The sequence below is a fragment of the Drosophila teissieri genome, chromosome 2R, assembly GCF_016746235.2.
Source record: "Drosophila teissieri strain GT53w chromosome 2R, Prin_Dtei_1.1, whole genome shotgun sequence".
NCBI lineage: Eukaryota > Metazoa > Arthropoda > Insecta > Diptera > Drosophilidae > Drosophila > Drosophila teissieri.
This window is the reverse complement of record NC_053030.1, coordinates 12,646,088-12,660,321: the sequence shown is the minus strand read 5'-3', so window position 1 is coordinate 12,660,321 and position 14,234 is coordinate 12,646,088. Positions and strand designations below refer to the sequence as shown.

The 14,234-nt window shown below is 44.8% G+C and overlaps 2 protein-coding genes across 2 annotated transcripts; both read left to right on the top strand.

Moving 5' to 3' along the window:
* Nucleotides 1-687: 687 nt before the first annotated feature.
* LOC122614708 lies at nt 688-1,431 on the top strand. Its single transcript, XM_043789339.1, has 4 exons — nt 688-733; nt 788-943; nt 1,002-1,169; nt 1,231-1,431. The coding sequence occupies exons 1-4, from the start codon at nt 716-718 to the stop codon at nt 1,384-1,386; spliced, it is 498 nt and encodes a 165-aa protein (XP_043645274.1). The 5' UTR covers nt 688-715; the 3' UTR covers nt 1,387-1,431.
* A 2,070-nt stretch (nt 1,432-3,501) lies between these two features.
* LOC122613474 (protein suppressor 2 of zeste) lies at nt 3,502-13,146 on the top strand. Its single transcript, XM_043787671.1, has 6 exons — nt 3,502-3,795; nt 6,386-6,632; nt 6,899-7,154; nt 7,238-7,478; nt 8,047-11,506; nt 12,797-13,146. Exons 2-5 carry the CDS (start codon nt 6,443-6,445, stop codon nt 11,497-11,499), a joined length of 4,140 nt encoding a protein of 1,379 aa, XP_043643606.1. The 5' UTR covers nt 3,502-3,795; nt 6,386-6,442; the 3' UTR covers nt 11,500-11,506; nt 12,797-13,146.
* Nucleotides 13,147-14,234: the final 1,088 nt, after the last annotated feature.

Genomic DNA, 14,234 nt, shown 5'->3' with positions numbered 1-14,234 from the left:
ACACACACACATTGCAGTGGGGTGCTTAACTGGGTTTACCAAAATTATGATACAGTCTGCAGTGTGGAGGGGTCAAGCAGTGTCAAATGGACTTAAAAAAAGGTCGGAAACGCCTAATTTATTTCATACGCAGAACTCATTGCTGTTGACCACTTTAAAATTGTCCGACTCGGTAGTATTAGTATGATTTTTTACTGTATACACGTTTTTTCTTATCAACAGGCTTTGATTTCCTTGCACAATTAAATCATTTTTCGCACAACCTATTTTGTTTCGATTTAAAGCCAATAACGGTGGCTAGTAGTTTAGATTATAGAAACTCTACTGTTACTTTATGTTCATGTATGTTTATAAATTTGCGACGATGCTTTTTCCTTCATTCGGATGTAAGTCGTTGTATAAATCCATACATACATAGCGAATTGTACCTCATACGTACATATATCAAGTAACTAAAGGTAAAAGTAAAGTAATTACATATTCTTATAGCTGAACATATAAATCTACACCATTTAATCGGTAATCAGTTTCCAATGGTTAATTGCTCTTTTAGGCAATTGCCGAATAATTGTGTAATTTTTTTTGATGTTTATAGCTTGATAGCAATTAGTTTAAACTTTAAAGCTAAGTTTTAAAGTGTCGCTCAGTTGTCGATATACCTCCCCGCTTTAAAGTGCGTATAAAAATGAATTTTTCCGCTGCGTTCCCAGTGATTATGTATCTGATTGGAGGGGTAAAACATCAATAAAACTGTTCCAAAATGATGACTGCAGCTTCTACATTGCAGGTTCATTCTCTAGTTGAATTTACGAACTTTGAGTGTGAGTCATTGGATAGAAGCTTTTGCAATATCGAGTACTGTCACATAAAATCCGTGAACCGGACGTACAAATACATTTCCATTAAAGTTAATCTCTTAAAAACCCCGGTGACCTCAGTCAAGGTATGCTGTACAACACATACTTCTTAACTCATTAACATTCTACGTTCTATGTACACAGGTGAATTCGGGCCTTTACAATCGCTTGAGTGGCTATAAGCCGTTTCTCTACAACGTAACTGTAGATGGCTGCAAATTTCTTAAAAATCAGAACTCCAATCCCGTTACTAAGTTCATTTACGGTGTTTTCAAAGACTCTTCCAATATGAACCATACCTGCCCTTACGATGTACGTAAAGCGAAAAAACCTGTGAATTTCGCTTCTGATTTAGTTGTGTTTTCCTTTTCAGCATGACATAGTGATGGAAAAGCTATCAACAGAGTACCTGAATCATCAAATCACCAAAATTCTACCTTTTCCTGAAGGGAAATATATGGTTCAAATGAACTGGATCGCGTATGACATTAACCGAGCTATAACTCGACTATATTTTACACTCTCCTAAAACCCAAAATCCCGATGTACGTGTACACAGAGAGAAATCAACAGAATCGCACAGGGGTTCCCAAAAAAGCAATGATCTTATCGGCAAATTACTTAAATGGAAATAAATTACAGTCCAAGTATTGGATTCGTATAAACATTCGAAATTTACAGACCGGAACGGTTTAAAATCGGTAATATCTACACTGAGACGTATTTAAGCGTAGTTCAAATGAGTTTAAGTTCAAATGATAATTATGTAATTATGACTACTATTTATCACAAACATTTTATTCGTAGAACGTTGTCTCCAAACTACAAAACGATGGGTGTTTTAACGCTGCAATTTAACAAATGAAATATATTTATGCACTCTTTTTGACAAGGTGGATAAGATCATTAAATAAATATTGCTATGTTATACCTCTAGTAAATAACTGTTTCTTATAACATATGTATTTATAAAAGCGTTGTTTTAGGAAGTAGCGAATATGAAGTACGAATTTTAAAGCCTTTGTAATTCTAATCAGTTATCTCTTATAAGCCTTTTCTCTGCAATAAACATTTGATGCGTGTAAGTTTTGGTTAATTTCATGGATCAGTACAATCAATGGTAAATTCATTTGCATTTGCATGCAATGAATTCATGGACATCCCGTTAATAATGCTATTAAAAGCACACCAGATAACGCTAAATTGAATTCCTCAACTAGCAGATACCTATTATGAATCATTACAAAGCATATCAATAGATAAAAAAGTAAAAGAAATAATAAAATTATGGAAGAGACTGCAATTTGCGGCTTGTGGGCGTTAGCATGGGCGTGGCCAAAATGTTTTTGACATAAAGATAGAAATTTACAGGACCAACATGACCAAAAACTACATCAAGTAGGTCTATTTCTAAATCCATTTGCGCTTGGCTCTACCTATAACATACTTTTCACCGAATCTAGTGTACCTTTTTCCTTTTAGATTTCCAATGTGTTTTCCACATTTTCTCATTAACGTACTAACAAGTTAACTTCAAATGTATGAAATTGTTTTGAAAGATGAGATAAATGGCACAAAAATTGACCCAATATGGAGCTGGTTTACTTTTTTACTTGCATATCTGCTTCACGCCTCACTTTCTCTACTTGAGTATCGAGTATCTAATGGTCCAGTGCCCATCGGATTTTTAAATTGATAAGACCAGCTCTTTCTGTGGCAAATGTGGCCTAGCTCCTATTTTCAAAGGATCGTAATAATTGCTGAAACAACCTGCAAAATATCTGATCCCTGCTACCAGTACTGATTCCATTGCGATTGCATTTAGGCGTAGTAAAACACACCAGTTTATACATATGTACATATGTATGTCTATATGTATGTATAGACCGTAATAAAATTACAAGATATAGAAGGCGTTAAGCTTGTAGGATGCGTGAAAAATGGGGTGTATTTGCGGAATTGTCATTAAAACTCGCGATACTTTTTTCTATCCCCTTTTTGCTCTAAGCTAGAGTCGTGCATAAAAACACTTTCTGTGAAAGGACAATGCCTAAATCCTTTGAGATGCAAATTTTTGTATTTTGTTTTACCGTTTTCCCCCTTTTTTGCATCGGAAATCAAGAGGCGGCAAATGATGCGAGAGAAACGCACTTTGCATATGGCCAAAAACAGGTTCGTCGCGGATTTCAACAAAATGAAATGCGAACGGCAGACCAACAAAAAAAAAAGGAGAAAAAATCTGCGAAAACGGGCATTTTTGTGTTAATTATAAACGCCAAGGCCAATACACGGGCACACTGCACGCACATACATACGAATATGTGCGTTAATCTCTCTCATTTGACAGTTGGATTCAATTAGAAACGACGCCACCCACACAGTCACAGCGTAAGCTCAATTTGTGCGAGTGCGACGCAGATAGCCTGCTGTTGCCGAGCGCCCCTCACTTGTCATCTCGCTCGCGCAGCGATGCGGTAGGCCAGTGGTTGTTGTTCTTGTTCTCTCGTGTTTCACTCGTGCGGCTCTCTCGTGAATCTCTCGTTTCGCTTCTCTCTTGCTCTTTCGCGTAAACGTAAAAGCAGAGCGATTTTGGGCAGCGACAGCGCCAGCAGGTCTAATCAGAATCAGTCTGTGGAAACTTTTCGTGCCGTGCACTTTGTGAAACGGAACGGAGAATATATTTTTGTCGTGGCGCGAGCTCAAACGAGTGCGAGAGGGAGAGAGCGCGAGAGTGTGCGACAAAGAGGCAGCGAAAATCTGTGCGTGTACGAGAAATCGATAACAGCAGCTGAAGTGACAGAAGAAGAAGACGTGAAGGCAGTGGAGTAATCGAAAGCGCGTGTGTGTCGGTGTCGGCGAATGGATTTAGTTTAATGGAAAATCCAAACAGAAAATGCTACAGAGGAAAACTCTTCAAGTAACAACGCAATTGCTTTGAGTACGTATGCGGGAAATAAAAACCAAAAAGAAAAGGGAACATGAAATTTTCCCTCTCACATGTATGGGTGAAAATTTTGTAAACACAAATGCTCTGGTGTGCGTGCGTGTTATTCTCGCCGCGTATTGGAATTTTCGTCGTGCGGCGAAAACGTCGTCTGTCGGCGAAAATGCGCCCGCGCAAAAGTAGAAAGTTTGTTTGTCGTCTCTCTCGCCGCGGCGAATAGATACAATTTTGTGTGTGTCGTGCGCTCTCGCTTAACGGCGAATTGAGCGCGCAAGTGGCAGTCGGGATTTCTCGAATTGGATTTCAGTTGAACTCTGGACGCGGCCGCGGAAAAATCGTATCCCCAGTGTTGTTGCGATTTTACGTAGATTTTCGTCCATGTTTTCGACTTTTTTTGTGAGTTCATTTTTCGGACAGCCAGCTTGTTGCGTGTGTGTGTGTGTGTGTGTTTGAGCGATGTTGAGATAGAGAGTGGGAGAGAAATGGGCAGAATGTATGTGTGTAGCCACCCTGCGGGCGCCCGTGCCGGTCTAACTGTTATTGTTGTTATTGCATTGCCGACACTTTCAAGCTGCGACCATGTGTGTGTGTGGGTGTAGGTGTGTGTGTTGGTGTGAGTGCGCGCCTTTTACGAAATTGCGGCGTATAAACAGAAAGCGTGCAAAGGAAAATCAAAAAATCAAGAAAAGCGCTCGCCAGCGACGTCATCAATTTAACAGCGTCATCAAACATTGGACTGTCATTTTCCAGCTGAGTGGGCGTAGGCACACGAACGCCAACCACCCACTTTTCTGCCCAACTTTAGTTCAAGCCGTTCGGCCTTTTGTTTTTGTTTTGTTTGCATTTTTGTTTTGCTAGCACAGCCTCCGTTCTTCTGCCTCCCCCGCGCCCCACCATTGCACCCTCCTCTTTGCGTGCCATTTTCGCGTGAGCGGCAAACGAAAATAATCAAAAGGCAACGACGGAGACAAAAAATGGGCGAAACGATGCGACTTTTGGTTGCGCTATGCGATGGGTGGCTTTGCTGGGGTGGCTGTGGATTAGGAAGTGCTTCAATTCGAAGAATACTTAGTTGAATAATGAATTATGCAGTGCCGAATTCAGTCACAATTTAACAATCTTCAACTTACATGCCGTACTAAGTGAACTGAGGCGAATAAAGATGAACAAATTATCGTTTACACGCAATTTTGCTTTTAATTATGCAAATGCGTGGATCTCTAATGCAAATTAAGAATAAGCTTTCAGCTAAAACAAATTGCTGTGCGCACAATTAGTTATCATACTGATGATAATTAGATTGTCTTGCTGTACTTTCTAGAGACTAACAGTTGTATCATAATAAAATGTATTCTACAATTGTCTTATGACTTGAGAAAGTTTTACGTTTTGTAAAGAAGGTCTTGTTCGATCCATTTAAGGATTGTTTATTATTCTTTATGTTGGTAGTACCATCATTGGTAAATCACCTTTTGTCAAAAATATATGGAAATATATACATTTAAACGAAATATGTTATAGAGTTTTACAGTTTTATGGAACTTATCAAAAGTTGGACTTACTTATTCCATGTTACATACTATGTGTATCTAACCCAAGGTGTTCCACAATAGACCCAAGAGTATCTTGAAGTTTTCCCAGTTGCCTGTTTCCTAGGAGGCAACCGAACAACCTGCTGATCCACTATGCCCTGAACTTTGCCCTGAACTCTCGGCTGCCTGCCATCAACTCGCAATCATCGTCAGGGCATCGCCATAATGATGAAAATTCAGTTTCCACTGGTGGCGCAGGGCACAAAAGCGTAATTTTCGTAGTTTTATGGGCAAGTTTTGAGGGGTGCGAGGCGATGGGGCAGAGAAGGGGGCGGAGGGGGGGGGGTGGTGGGGCGCCAAGCTAAAACTAGCTTCAAGTACACCGTCGAGTGCACATCGCTTTCTGTGCGCTTCTCTCGGCTCTCCTCGGCTTCTCTCGGTAGGTGCCCTCTGTGGCACGAAGGGCGTACGAAAGACCAAAGACCCCACCCCCCCCTCTTTACTTTTCGCCCGCCCACAAAGTTGCTACTTTTGTGTTCTGTTCTGTTTTGCTTTTTATACTATTCCATTTTTTTTTTATTCATATTTTTGTGAGCTGCAAGCACATTGTTCCGATTCATGGATATGGATGGCTGCCTTACTAGTCTAAAGTTTTCTGTATTGTGCGAGTGTGCTGACGTTGCCGTATCTTTTGGGACAAGATACAGATACACGGTTGATATATCTCTGGCTCTGTGGCTTTTTTGTTGACGAGCGACAACCACAAATGTCGACAACAATGATGATTATGATGACGATGACGATGATGGTGATGGTGATGTTGCTGCTGATGGGACTGTGTGCTGGCTGTTGGTTCTCACAGTTGTGGTGTCTTTTTGCTACTTTTCGCTTGGCCATTGTTACCCCGTTCCCTTCGTGCCCTCGTCATAATTATAGAGAGACCCCAACATAGTTGATTAGCCATCGTCAGTTGTCACACTTGTGTCACTTGTTGAGCACATGCCAAACATGGATATGTCGAGTCCTAACCCCGATCCTTGTCCCCCTTCCAGGACCCCATTGAGAGAGGCTGCTAAGAGTAAGGATTGAGGCAGACAATTGGCAGGAAGATGCACCTGCAAAACACGCACAACGCAGTGAAACCAGTGGAACCACACGTCGCTATGGAGTCCACAACCCCGGCATCTCCGGCATCTCCAGCATCCCGGGATGTCCGGCAGTTCCATGATCTGATAACGTGCCGACTTTGTCGCGGCTACATGATCGAACCAACCACAGTGGATTACTGCTATCACACCTGTAAGTTGTCTTAGTTTCAATAGACTACCTGTAATATACATATAGAAACAAAGCTTGCTTTAACTGCATGTACTTTCATCTTAATTTAATGGATAAGTAACTGATTTTGTCATACAGCGTTTACCGACTTACTTTTTACTATTATTTTACATTTGTGTACATTTAAGTTAAGTATCTGAGCAGATCTTTTGTATTACTTAAGAATGGTGGCATGGAGGCATAAGTTTGGCTAGTTCCTAACCCAAAATACAATCATTTCTGAACAGATTGCCGGAGTTGCATACTAAAGCACCTGCTGCGAGCGGTTTACTGTCCGGATTGCAAAGCCAGCGGAGGCAAGGAAATCAATGAATTGAATCTGAAATCGGACGATACGCTGCGATCACTGATCTATAAGCTGGTGCCGGGACTCTATCAAAGGGAGTGCAAGGAGCTGGCTGATTTCAAGGAGCAGCACGAGGATTTGGTGGATGAACCGACGACTGATGAGCAGGAGTTCTTCACCACCACGGAACTCATAAGGTATGTTTCAGCCAAAGGGATGCAATGGTTACAATGGTGAAACTAATCCACTTCTTGCCTCATTTTGTATCTATATTCAACAGCTTGTCCCTGGAATACCATCCCGCCATGCTGCACCAGTGTGGTCCTGGCGAGGTGCCTCCCACTATTTACCTGCAATGCGCCGCCGGATTACCTGTGGAGCTACTGAAAAGGTTCCTCTGCTCCAAGTACAACATTGAGGCGGACAACAGTTTGGTGGAGGTGGAGGTGACCTACAAGGATGAGGTACTGCCCTCCAATTTCACGCTGATGGACGTGGCCTACTGCTACAACTGGAGCCGGGTAAGTGATGTTTTACTCAATATTATGCCCTCACAATCAGAAAAATGCTGCTAGGGTACTAATAGAACTATCTTGAGAAACTTTAGTGCACTTTTCAATTGATAATGGGTTAAACAGTTAAAAACCTTAAATTCACTTTTAGAAAGAGGGTTAAGCTAAATTTCATTAGTCAGTTAGTGCATTAAAATGTATCTTTCAGATAGATAATTGTTTGATTCAGTAAAACACATAAACTACGTAACAGTAAGGGGAGAAAACAGGGTTGAAAATTGTGACTCGATCTGCGGTTATCCCACTGCCAAGTTAGACTATGAAAACATATCCATCTTATCATTATCGGTCAGTTTTAAGTGTTAAATACGCCCTTTTTTCGTCTGTTTTGGGGCGGTGGTGTATTGTCCCTTTTTGCGGTTCATCCCAATAATCCAATAGATTTGCGGAAGGGGGCAACCCAATCCAATTGTGCCGGCAGTTTAGCGTTCAATGTCCACTTTCAATTTTCCACCCTTGTCAACCTGCCCTTTTTCCCTTCTATCTCTCCCCTCGCCGCATCCGCATCCGTATTTAGGAATCGCCCATGGCCTTCTGCTACCGGATTCTGCTTTACGACAGCGAGCAAGCAAAAAACGATGAGAACAACCTATCCAGGATTAACCAGGACATTGAACCGGAGCGTTCGGTGCGTCGCTCCAAGTCGGCCAAATCGGTGACCTTTGCCGAGGACCTGGAATCGGAAATGGACTCCGGCTCTCCGCGTTCCAAGGTGCGGTGCAAGACTCCGCCAAAAGTTTCTCCCTCGTCGAAAAACAAACGATTGACGACGAGCAAACGGGAAGCGGAACCAGAAAGTCCGGTGAGCAACTTCAAAAGTCTGCGAAGCAACGACATGCGGTACAGTGACTACGCCGTGTCCAAAGTTAAAAGTGAACCGGAACAGGAGCAGTTCCTGCTGCCGAGGGAACGGGAACAACAGCCTCTGGAGGCCAACACCAACATAGTGGTTAGCATTCCACCCTCGCAACTCGGCAAATCCTACGTGGATGCCGAGAACTTCGAGCTGAAGACGGCAAATCGCAAGGGAGTGGGAGTGGGCCATTTGCCCAAATTGAAGATCGAACTGAACAGCATGAAGAGCAAGCTGAGTATGCCATTGTCGGCGGGTCCGCGACTGGAGGATACCTCCTGCTCCTCATCATCCTCATCAGCTCAACAGCTCGATCTGGAGACCTATGCCAAGAACATTGGCCTCAAGCCCATCGAGCAGCCTTTGCCGCACAGCGCAGCCAATCCCGATAGCAAATACAGTCCCAATGCCTCGCCCATGTCCTCGTGCTCCAGTTCGACCAATGGTTCCAGCGGCAGTCTGGGCACCGCCGATGCCAGCACATCGACCAGCACGTCCAGTTCCCATCGCAAGCGCAAGAAGAAGCACTCCAAGGAGCCAAAGGACGCGAATGGCAAGCGAAAGAAGTTGCACGCCGAGATCAGCTCGCAGACCGATGGCAAAATGAAGGTGAAGATTACGGCCAAACCCAATCATAAGTTGGATTTCAAGCGCTCCCATTCGCTGGCCAGCGGAGAGTTGGATCTGCAGAAGCTCAAACTGGACAGCACCAGCACTTCAGAGGCTCTAAATCGCACACTGGGCGAGGAGGCGCGGAGTATCAACAGCCTGGTGGTGGGTGGAGCACCCACGCCACCGCCCACGCCCACCGCCGAACCAGAACTGCAGCAACAGCAGCAGCAACAACAACAGCAGCAGCAGCAGCAACAGCAGCAGCAGTTTGTGGTGCTGCCAAAAATGAAGGAGCTAACCTTGCCCACATCGCCACCTCTGCCGCCCAGTTTATTCAAAGCCTATACACCCAGCACAACGCCAACTGCTCCACTGGGCTCAACTGTGCCCGGAAAGACCAAGCAACAGCAACAGCAAGTGCCACAGCAACCGCATCAGACTGTACTACAGCAGAGCCTGGCTAAAACGAATCCCGCCAAACCGCCGCTGAGCAGCAACAACAATCGCAAGCCGAACAGCGGACACTTTGCGGTGCCACAGGCTCCAAGCCACCGGAACATGTACCACATGCAACGCTACCAGTCCACACCCAGTTCGATTGCCAGTGCGGCCAACAAGATGCCCAAGCGATCCCTGTCCCTGGACGAATCGCATCCGGCCAAGCAGGCGAGATTGAGCCAGGCCCAGGCGATGGCCAGCAGTTATGCGGCCAAGCTGCACATGCAGACGAGCAACCAGGCCAAGAGTCAGGCGGCCGCCTTTCTGCCCAATCCCCAGATGCGATCCTATGGCCTGCCCGAGCTGGGCGCCAAGCCAACGCTGCCACTGCTGTGCCCGGCCAACAGCACGGGCCAAGTGACGATTACGCCGCGGCCCAGAGCCACACCGTCGGTGTATTCCTTCTCGGAGCCCAATAGCCATGTGCCTGCGCTGGAAATAGTGCGATTGCCGGTGAACAAGCAGAGTGCAGGAGGCAAGGGTCTAACGATGCCACCGCTAAGCCCGCCGGCATCGTCCAGTGCCCGCCTGATGGGACCACCAGCGGCTCTGCCCAAACAGGCTGGCGGACATGGCGCGGCCAAGCGGAGCTGCCAGATGCCGACAATGCCAATGCCGTTGCCGCTGCCCATGCCGATGACCACGATTCCGGCGATTGTCAAGTCGCCGCCGCTGTCAGTTGCGCTCAGTGGCCAGCGGAACAACAAGGGCAGCTCCTCGAACGCAAACTCCAACTCGAACTCGAATGCTTATCGCACATCACCGCCTGCATTAATAAATCTGCGCAACACAGCCGCTCCACAGCCGCTCCACTCGTTTCCATCAAAGTCGAGCCCAAAGGTGGAAGCCAATTCAAAGAAATCCCCGCCAGCAGCTGGCTGCCCAGGCAAAACCAATGGCACCGCCGCACTGGACAAGTCCAAAACGAGTTTGCGCGAGTTTCGGCCAGCAGTGCAAGCGGCTCTAACAGCCACGGCCACCACATCGGCCACCAGTGCAGCGGGAGGAGCAGGAGCAGGAGCTGGAGCTGGAGCAGGAACAGGAACGGCATTAGCCAAGGATGCCGATATACTTGATTTATCAGCTAACCCGGGCAGGAGCAACAACAACGCCAAATTGGCGCCCAGCTCACCGCCCGCTGGCCACAACAATAATAATAATAACAACAACAATAATAACAATAATAATAACAACAACAACAGCACAAGCAACAGCTTGGAGGCAGCCTTAAACAAAATCAAGCAGAATATATCGGCGAACAGCAATGGTGGCCCATCGACCACTGCCGGCGGTGGCAACTCGAACGGCACCACCAACGGCGACGATCTCCAGAATCTGCATATGCTCTCGGAATCGGCCACGGCCCGGGAGAAGATCTCCATCAAGGCAGCGGGCAGTGGAAGCAGCAGTGGTAGTCCAAGTGGTAGCGCCAAACCCAAGAATGCCAATGCTGTGGTGAGGCCACAGAATGCCTCGGTCAGGAGCATACCCAATCCATCGGCTTTGGCCTTCCGCAATCAGCCGGCAGCGGCCAGCACAGCAGCCAGCATCAGCAAACCCTTGACGGTTCGCGCCGATGAGAAGCTGAAGGTGTCCACCAGCAATCCGGGATCACTGAGTCCCAACACCAGCAGCAGCAGCAGCAGCTCAAGCAGCAGCTCTGGATGCAGTGCAGCCACGTCGCCGCGGGCCATGACCAAGAAGCCCACGACCATCGATCAAGTGGCGGCCAATTTGAATATTCGCGCCGAGGCCAAGGCCGCCGCTCTCGCCGAGGAGGCACCGCCCGTTCTCAGTTCCAATGCGGCCAAGTCCCCGGAGTTGGCCAAAACGACCACAACCACGGTGGCGTCGCGGCCAGAGCCCAAGGAGACGCCCATCACTGTTTCGGCGGCCAGCACCCTGCTGACCATCCCATCCGCGGTGTCCAGTGTGTCCGCCGTTCCGGAATCCATGGCCAAGCCACCCGTACAGATTGCCAATGCTCCGGTGGCGAGTTCCGCTTAGTCACAAGGTGAGTGTTGCACTGCATTTCTATAGAATAAGGATTTTTGGTGTCACGGAATATAGAGTCATCAACATTCCAAAAATAAGTTGAATTAGTTGAATCGGTTGGTGAATAACTTAAGTTTAGTTCTTCAAAACTTCATAGTATTGCTTTTTATTCTTTGCATTATATGTACATATTATATTCTTAGATTCTTAATGGGTTTTCTGGAATGTGAGATGTTTGGTGGTCAGTCAGTAGTTGAGGTGATTTGTTTACCTCCTAGTTCAGTCGATCTAATGCCCAAGTTTACTCCTTTGATTGCTTTTCTGCTTAGCGATACATTGTGACCTCTTCAACTCCACGCTACATTAACAAAACAAACTCTTCGTTTAGAGCCAGTTGTCTTGAACCCGTGAACATGGCTAGTTCTGCTGTGCTTTTCACTTCCCTTATGAGTTGGCTGTATGGGTTTTCTTTTTGGCGCATTTCCCACACTCGATGGAATTGAGTCTCAAATTATACAAATTACATTTCGTGTTTTGCGTTTTCTTTGCCTCGATTTTCTGGCCGATGTTGTTTTTGTTGTTTGTGTTGTTCCTTTTCTGCTTTGGCTTTTCTCAAGTAGTCATTATACACAAATAATGTATCTTCTTCCACGTACTACTCTCTCGCCCCCTCTCTCTCTCTTTCTCTCTCTCTCCTTCTCTATCTCTCTCTCTTCCCCACCAGCCACCCATCTCCATCTCGCTCTGTTTGTCGTTCGTCACTCGACAGCGGTCTTGGTCGGTCATTCATACGACGCTTTGCTTTTATTTTAGACGTTACTACACTGAGTTTTGACTTCTCTGTGTTTTTTTGTATACCCGTTTGTCGTAGAGCACTAAAGGTATTTTGAGCTCGTGTAAACGTTTTCAGTGTGACAGAAATGAATGTCTGTCCGTAACGCTGTCCGTCCGTTTGAGCATCTGCATTTTATTTTCTATTCCGTCTTTAAGTTTCACAAAACTCAAATGACAAATGCTTTAGGTTTTACTTGAAATATGTGTGAATTACCTGTAACTAATTGTTCCAATGGAGAAAACCCTAGACAACAAACACTGAGTATCTTGTAGTCGTATCGTTGGACTTTGACAAACATTCTTGTTTTAATTTTCGCTTTTTGATTTTGTTTTGGTTTTAGTTGTTTTTTCTGTTTTGGTTGGCCTTTTAATGAACATCGGCCGAGTAGGGTCATTACATCATTTTGTATTTTCACCCATAGAAAGGCGAATAACATTTTCATTCGTTCTCTTCCTCTTCTCGTATCTTTTGCAGCGTTTCTTTGGCTGTGCGGAACGCAAATGTATCTTGTGGCGCCGCTGGAGAATCTGCGAAATACCGACAACAACTGAGGTGATGAAAAACAACCGTATAAACAAACTACTCCTGTAGCACAAAATGTTCCAACCTCGCTCCCGAAGAAGAAGTGCAATTTAATCAACCAACCAGTAGAATGGATCGTAAGCCTTAGAACTAAACCGAACAACTCGAAGCAATATCTACACAGCGGAATGTATCTGTTGGATGCGAAAACCGCATCATTTGCATACGTACGAGTATATATGCAAACATTTGCAATCGAATTAGTACGCGACTAAATAAATAATCCAAGCAAATTTCAAAAATGCCAGCAACAAAATTCATTAATAAATAACCCAGCCGAGAGAAAGAGAGAAGCGAGGCGGAGAATTGGAGAATAATAATCAAAAGCGCTGGCGTTCGCTGGCATTTTCGAAGGCAGACAAAACAGCAACAACAAAATTAATTATAAAATATCAACAGCAAATATGTGTTAAACCGCGATAAGGTCACACGAACACAAAAACAAAAACACAAACACAAACACATGCCTTTAATAGATAGATCTTCGTTTGGCCTTTTGCTTTTTGGGGAAAGTCCGAACGAACGAAATAACGATGAAATAAAACCTACTAATAAATAGCGGAATTATTTTTAAATGCGCGATAGTAAAACGGTTTTCGAGTAAAAGCAAGAGGAGAGGAAAAACCACAAACTGATACGAAAACGGAAATCGCATCAGGAATATTTGATTACACACACAGAACACTCAGTGCCGAAAGTGCTTGGCCCACACCCTTCGGAAAAACTGCCACGAAGTGTGAAAATTCGGTGGTGGTACTGTTGGTGTGGTGATAGTAATGGTAGTGGTGTTGGTGTTGGTGTTGGGCTAGCTGCTAGATTTTTCGAAAGGAACACACTCGCGTATAGCGAAAGATACAGCCCGATGCCCGATACCCGACCCGATATACTCGCACACACTCACGTTCCTCATCGGGGCGATAAAATTTTAACGATTTTGCGCCGCTTTGAGCGAGCGTGTCAGGCATAAAGATACAAAACAATACTTGGGCATATACAATAAACAAAAGCAAACAAAGCGGAATAATGAAAACAACAAACTCGCACTGCCACAGTGCGTATATTTCTATACATATACCCCCAAATAAATATATACACATATATATATAGATATATATATCTTGTAGATACTCTGTCGCATTAGTTGTTTAAGCGAGTTACGTTTAATTGCAGCACGAATTTTGTACATAAATTTCAAAATCGAAGCCAGGCAAAAGCAAAAGCAAAAGCACACAGCACCCAGCACTTGGAAATGAATTTTAATTTTTTTAGAGCTTCGACCAAATGAAATATTTAGTAATATATACACACAGACACAAAACACACACGCATT

Bases quoted from the DNA above. Each gene is read 5' to 3' on its own strand.
- LOC122614708 (XM_043789339.1), top strand. The intron at 944-1,001 runs GTATGCTGTACA...CTATGTACACAG, and splicing joins CCCCGGTGACCTCAGTCAAG to GTGAATTCGGGCCTTTACAA. The intron at 1,170-1,230 runs GTACGTAAAGCG...TTTCCTTTTCAG, and splicing joins ACCATACCTGCCCTTACGAT to CATGACATAGTGATGGAAAA.
- LOC122613474 (XM_043787671.1), top strand. From the start codon at position 6,443: ATGCACCTGCAAAACACGCACAACGCAGTGAAACCAGTGGAACCACAC. The intron at 6,633-6,898 runs GTAAGTTGTCTT...ATTTCTGAACAG, and splicing joins GGATTACTGCTATCACACCT to ATTGCCGGAGTTGCATACTA. The intron at 7,479-8,046 runs GTAAGTGATGTT...ATCCGTATTTAG, and splicing joins ACTGCTACAACTGGAGCCGG to GAATCGCCCATGGCCTTCTG.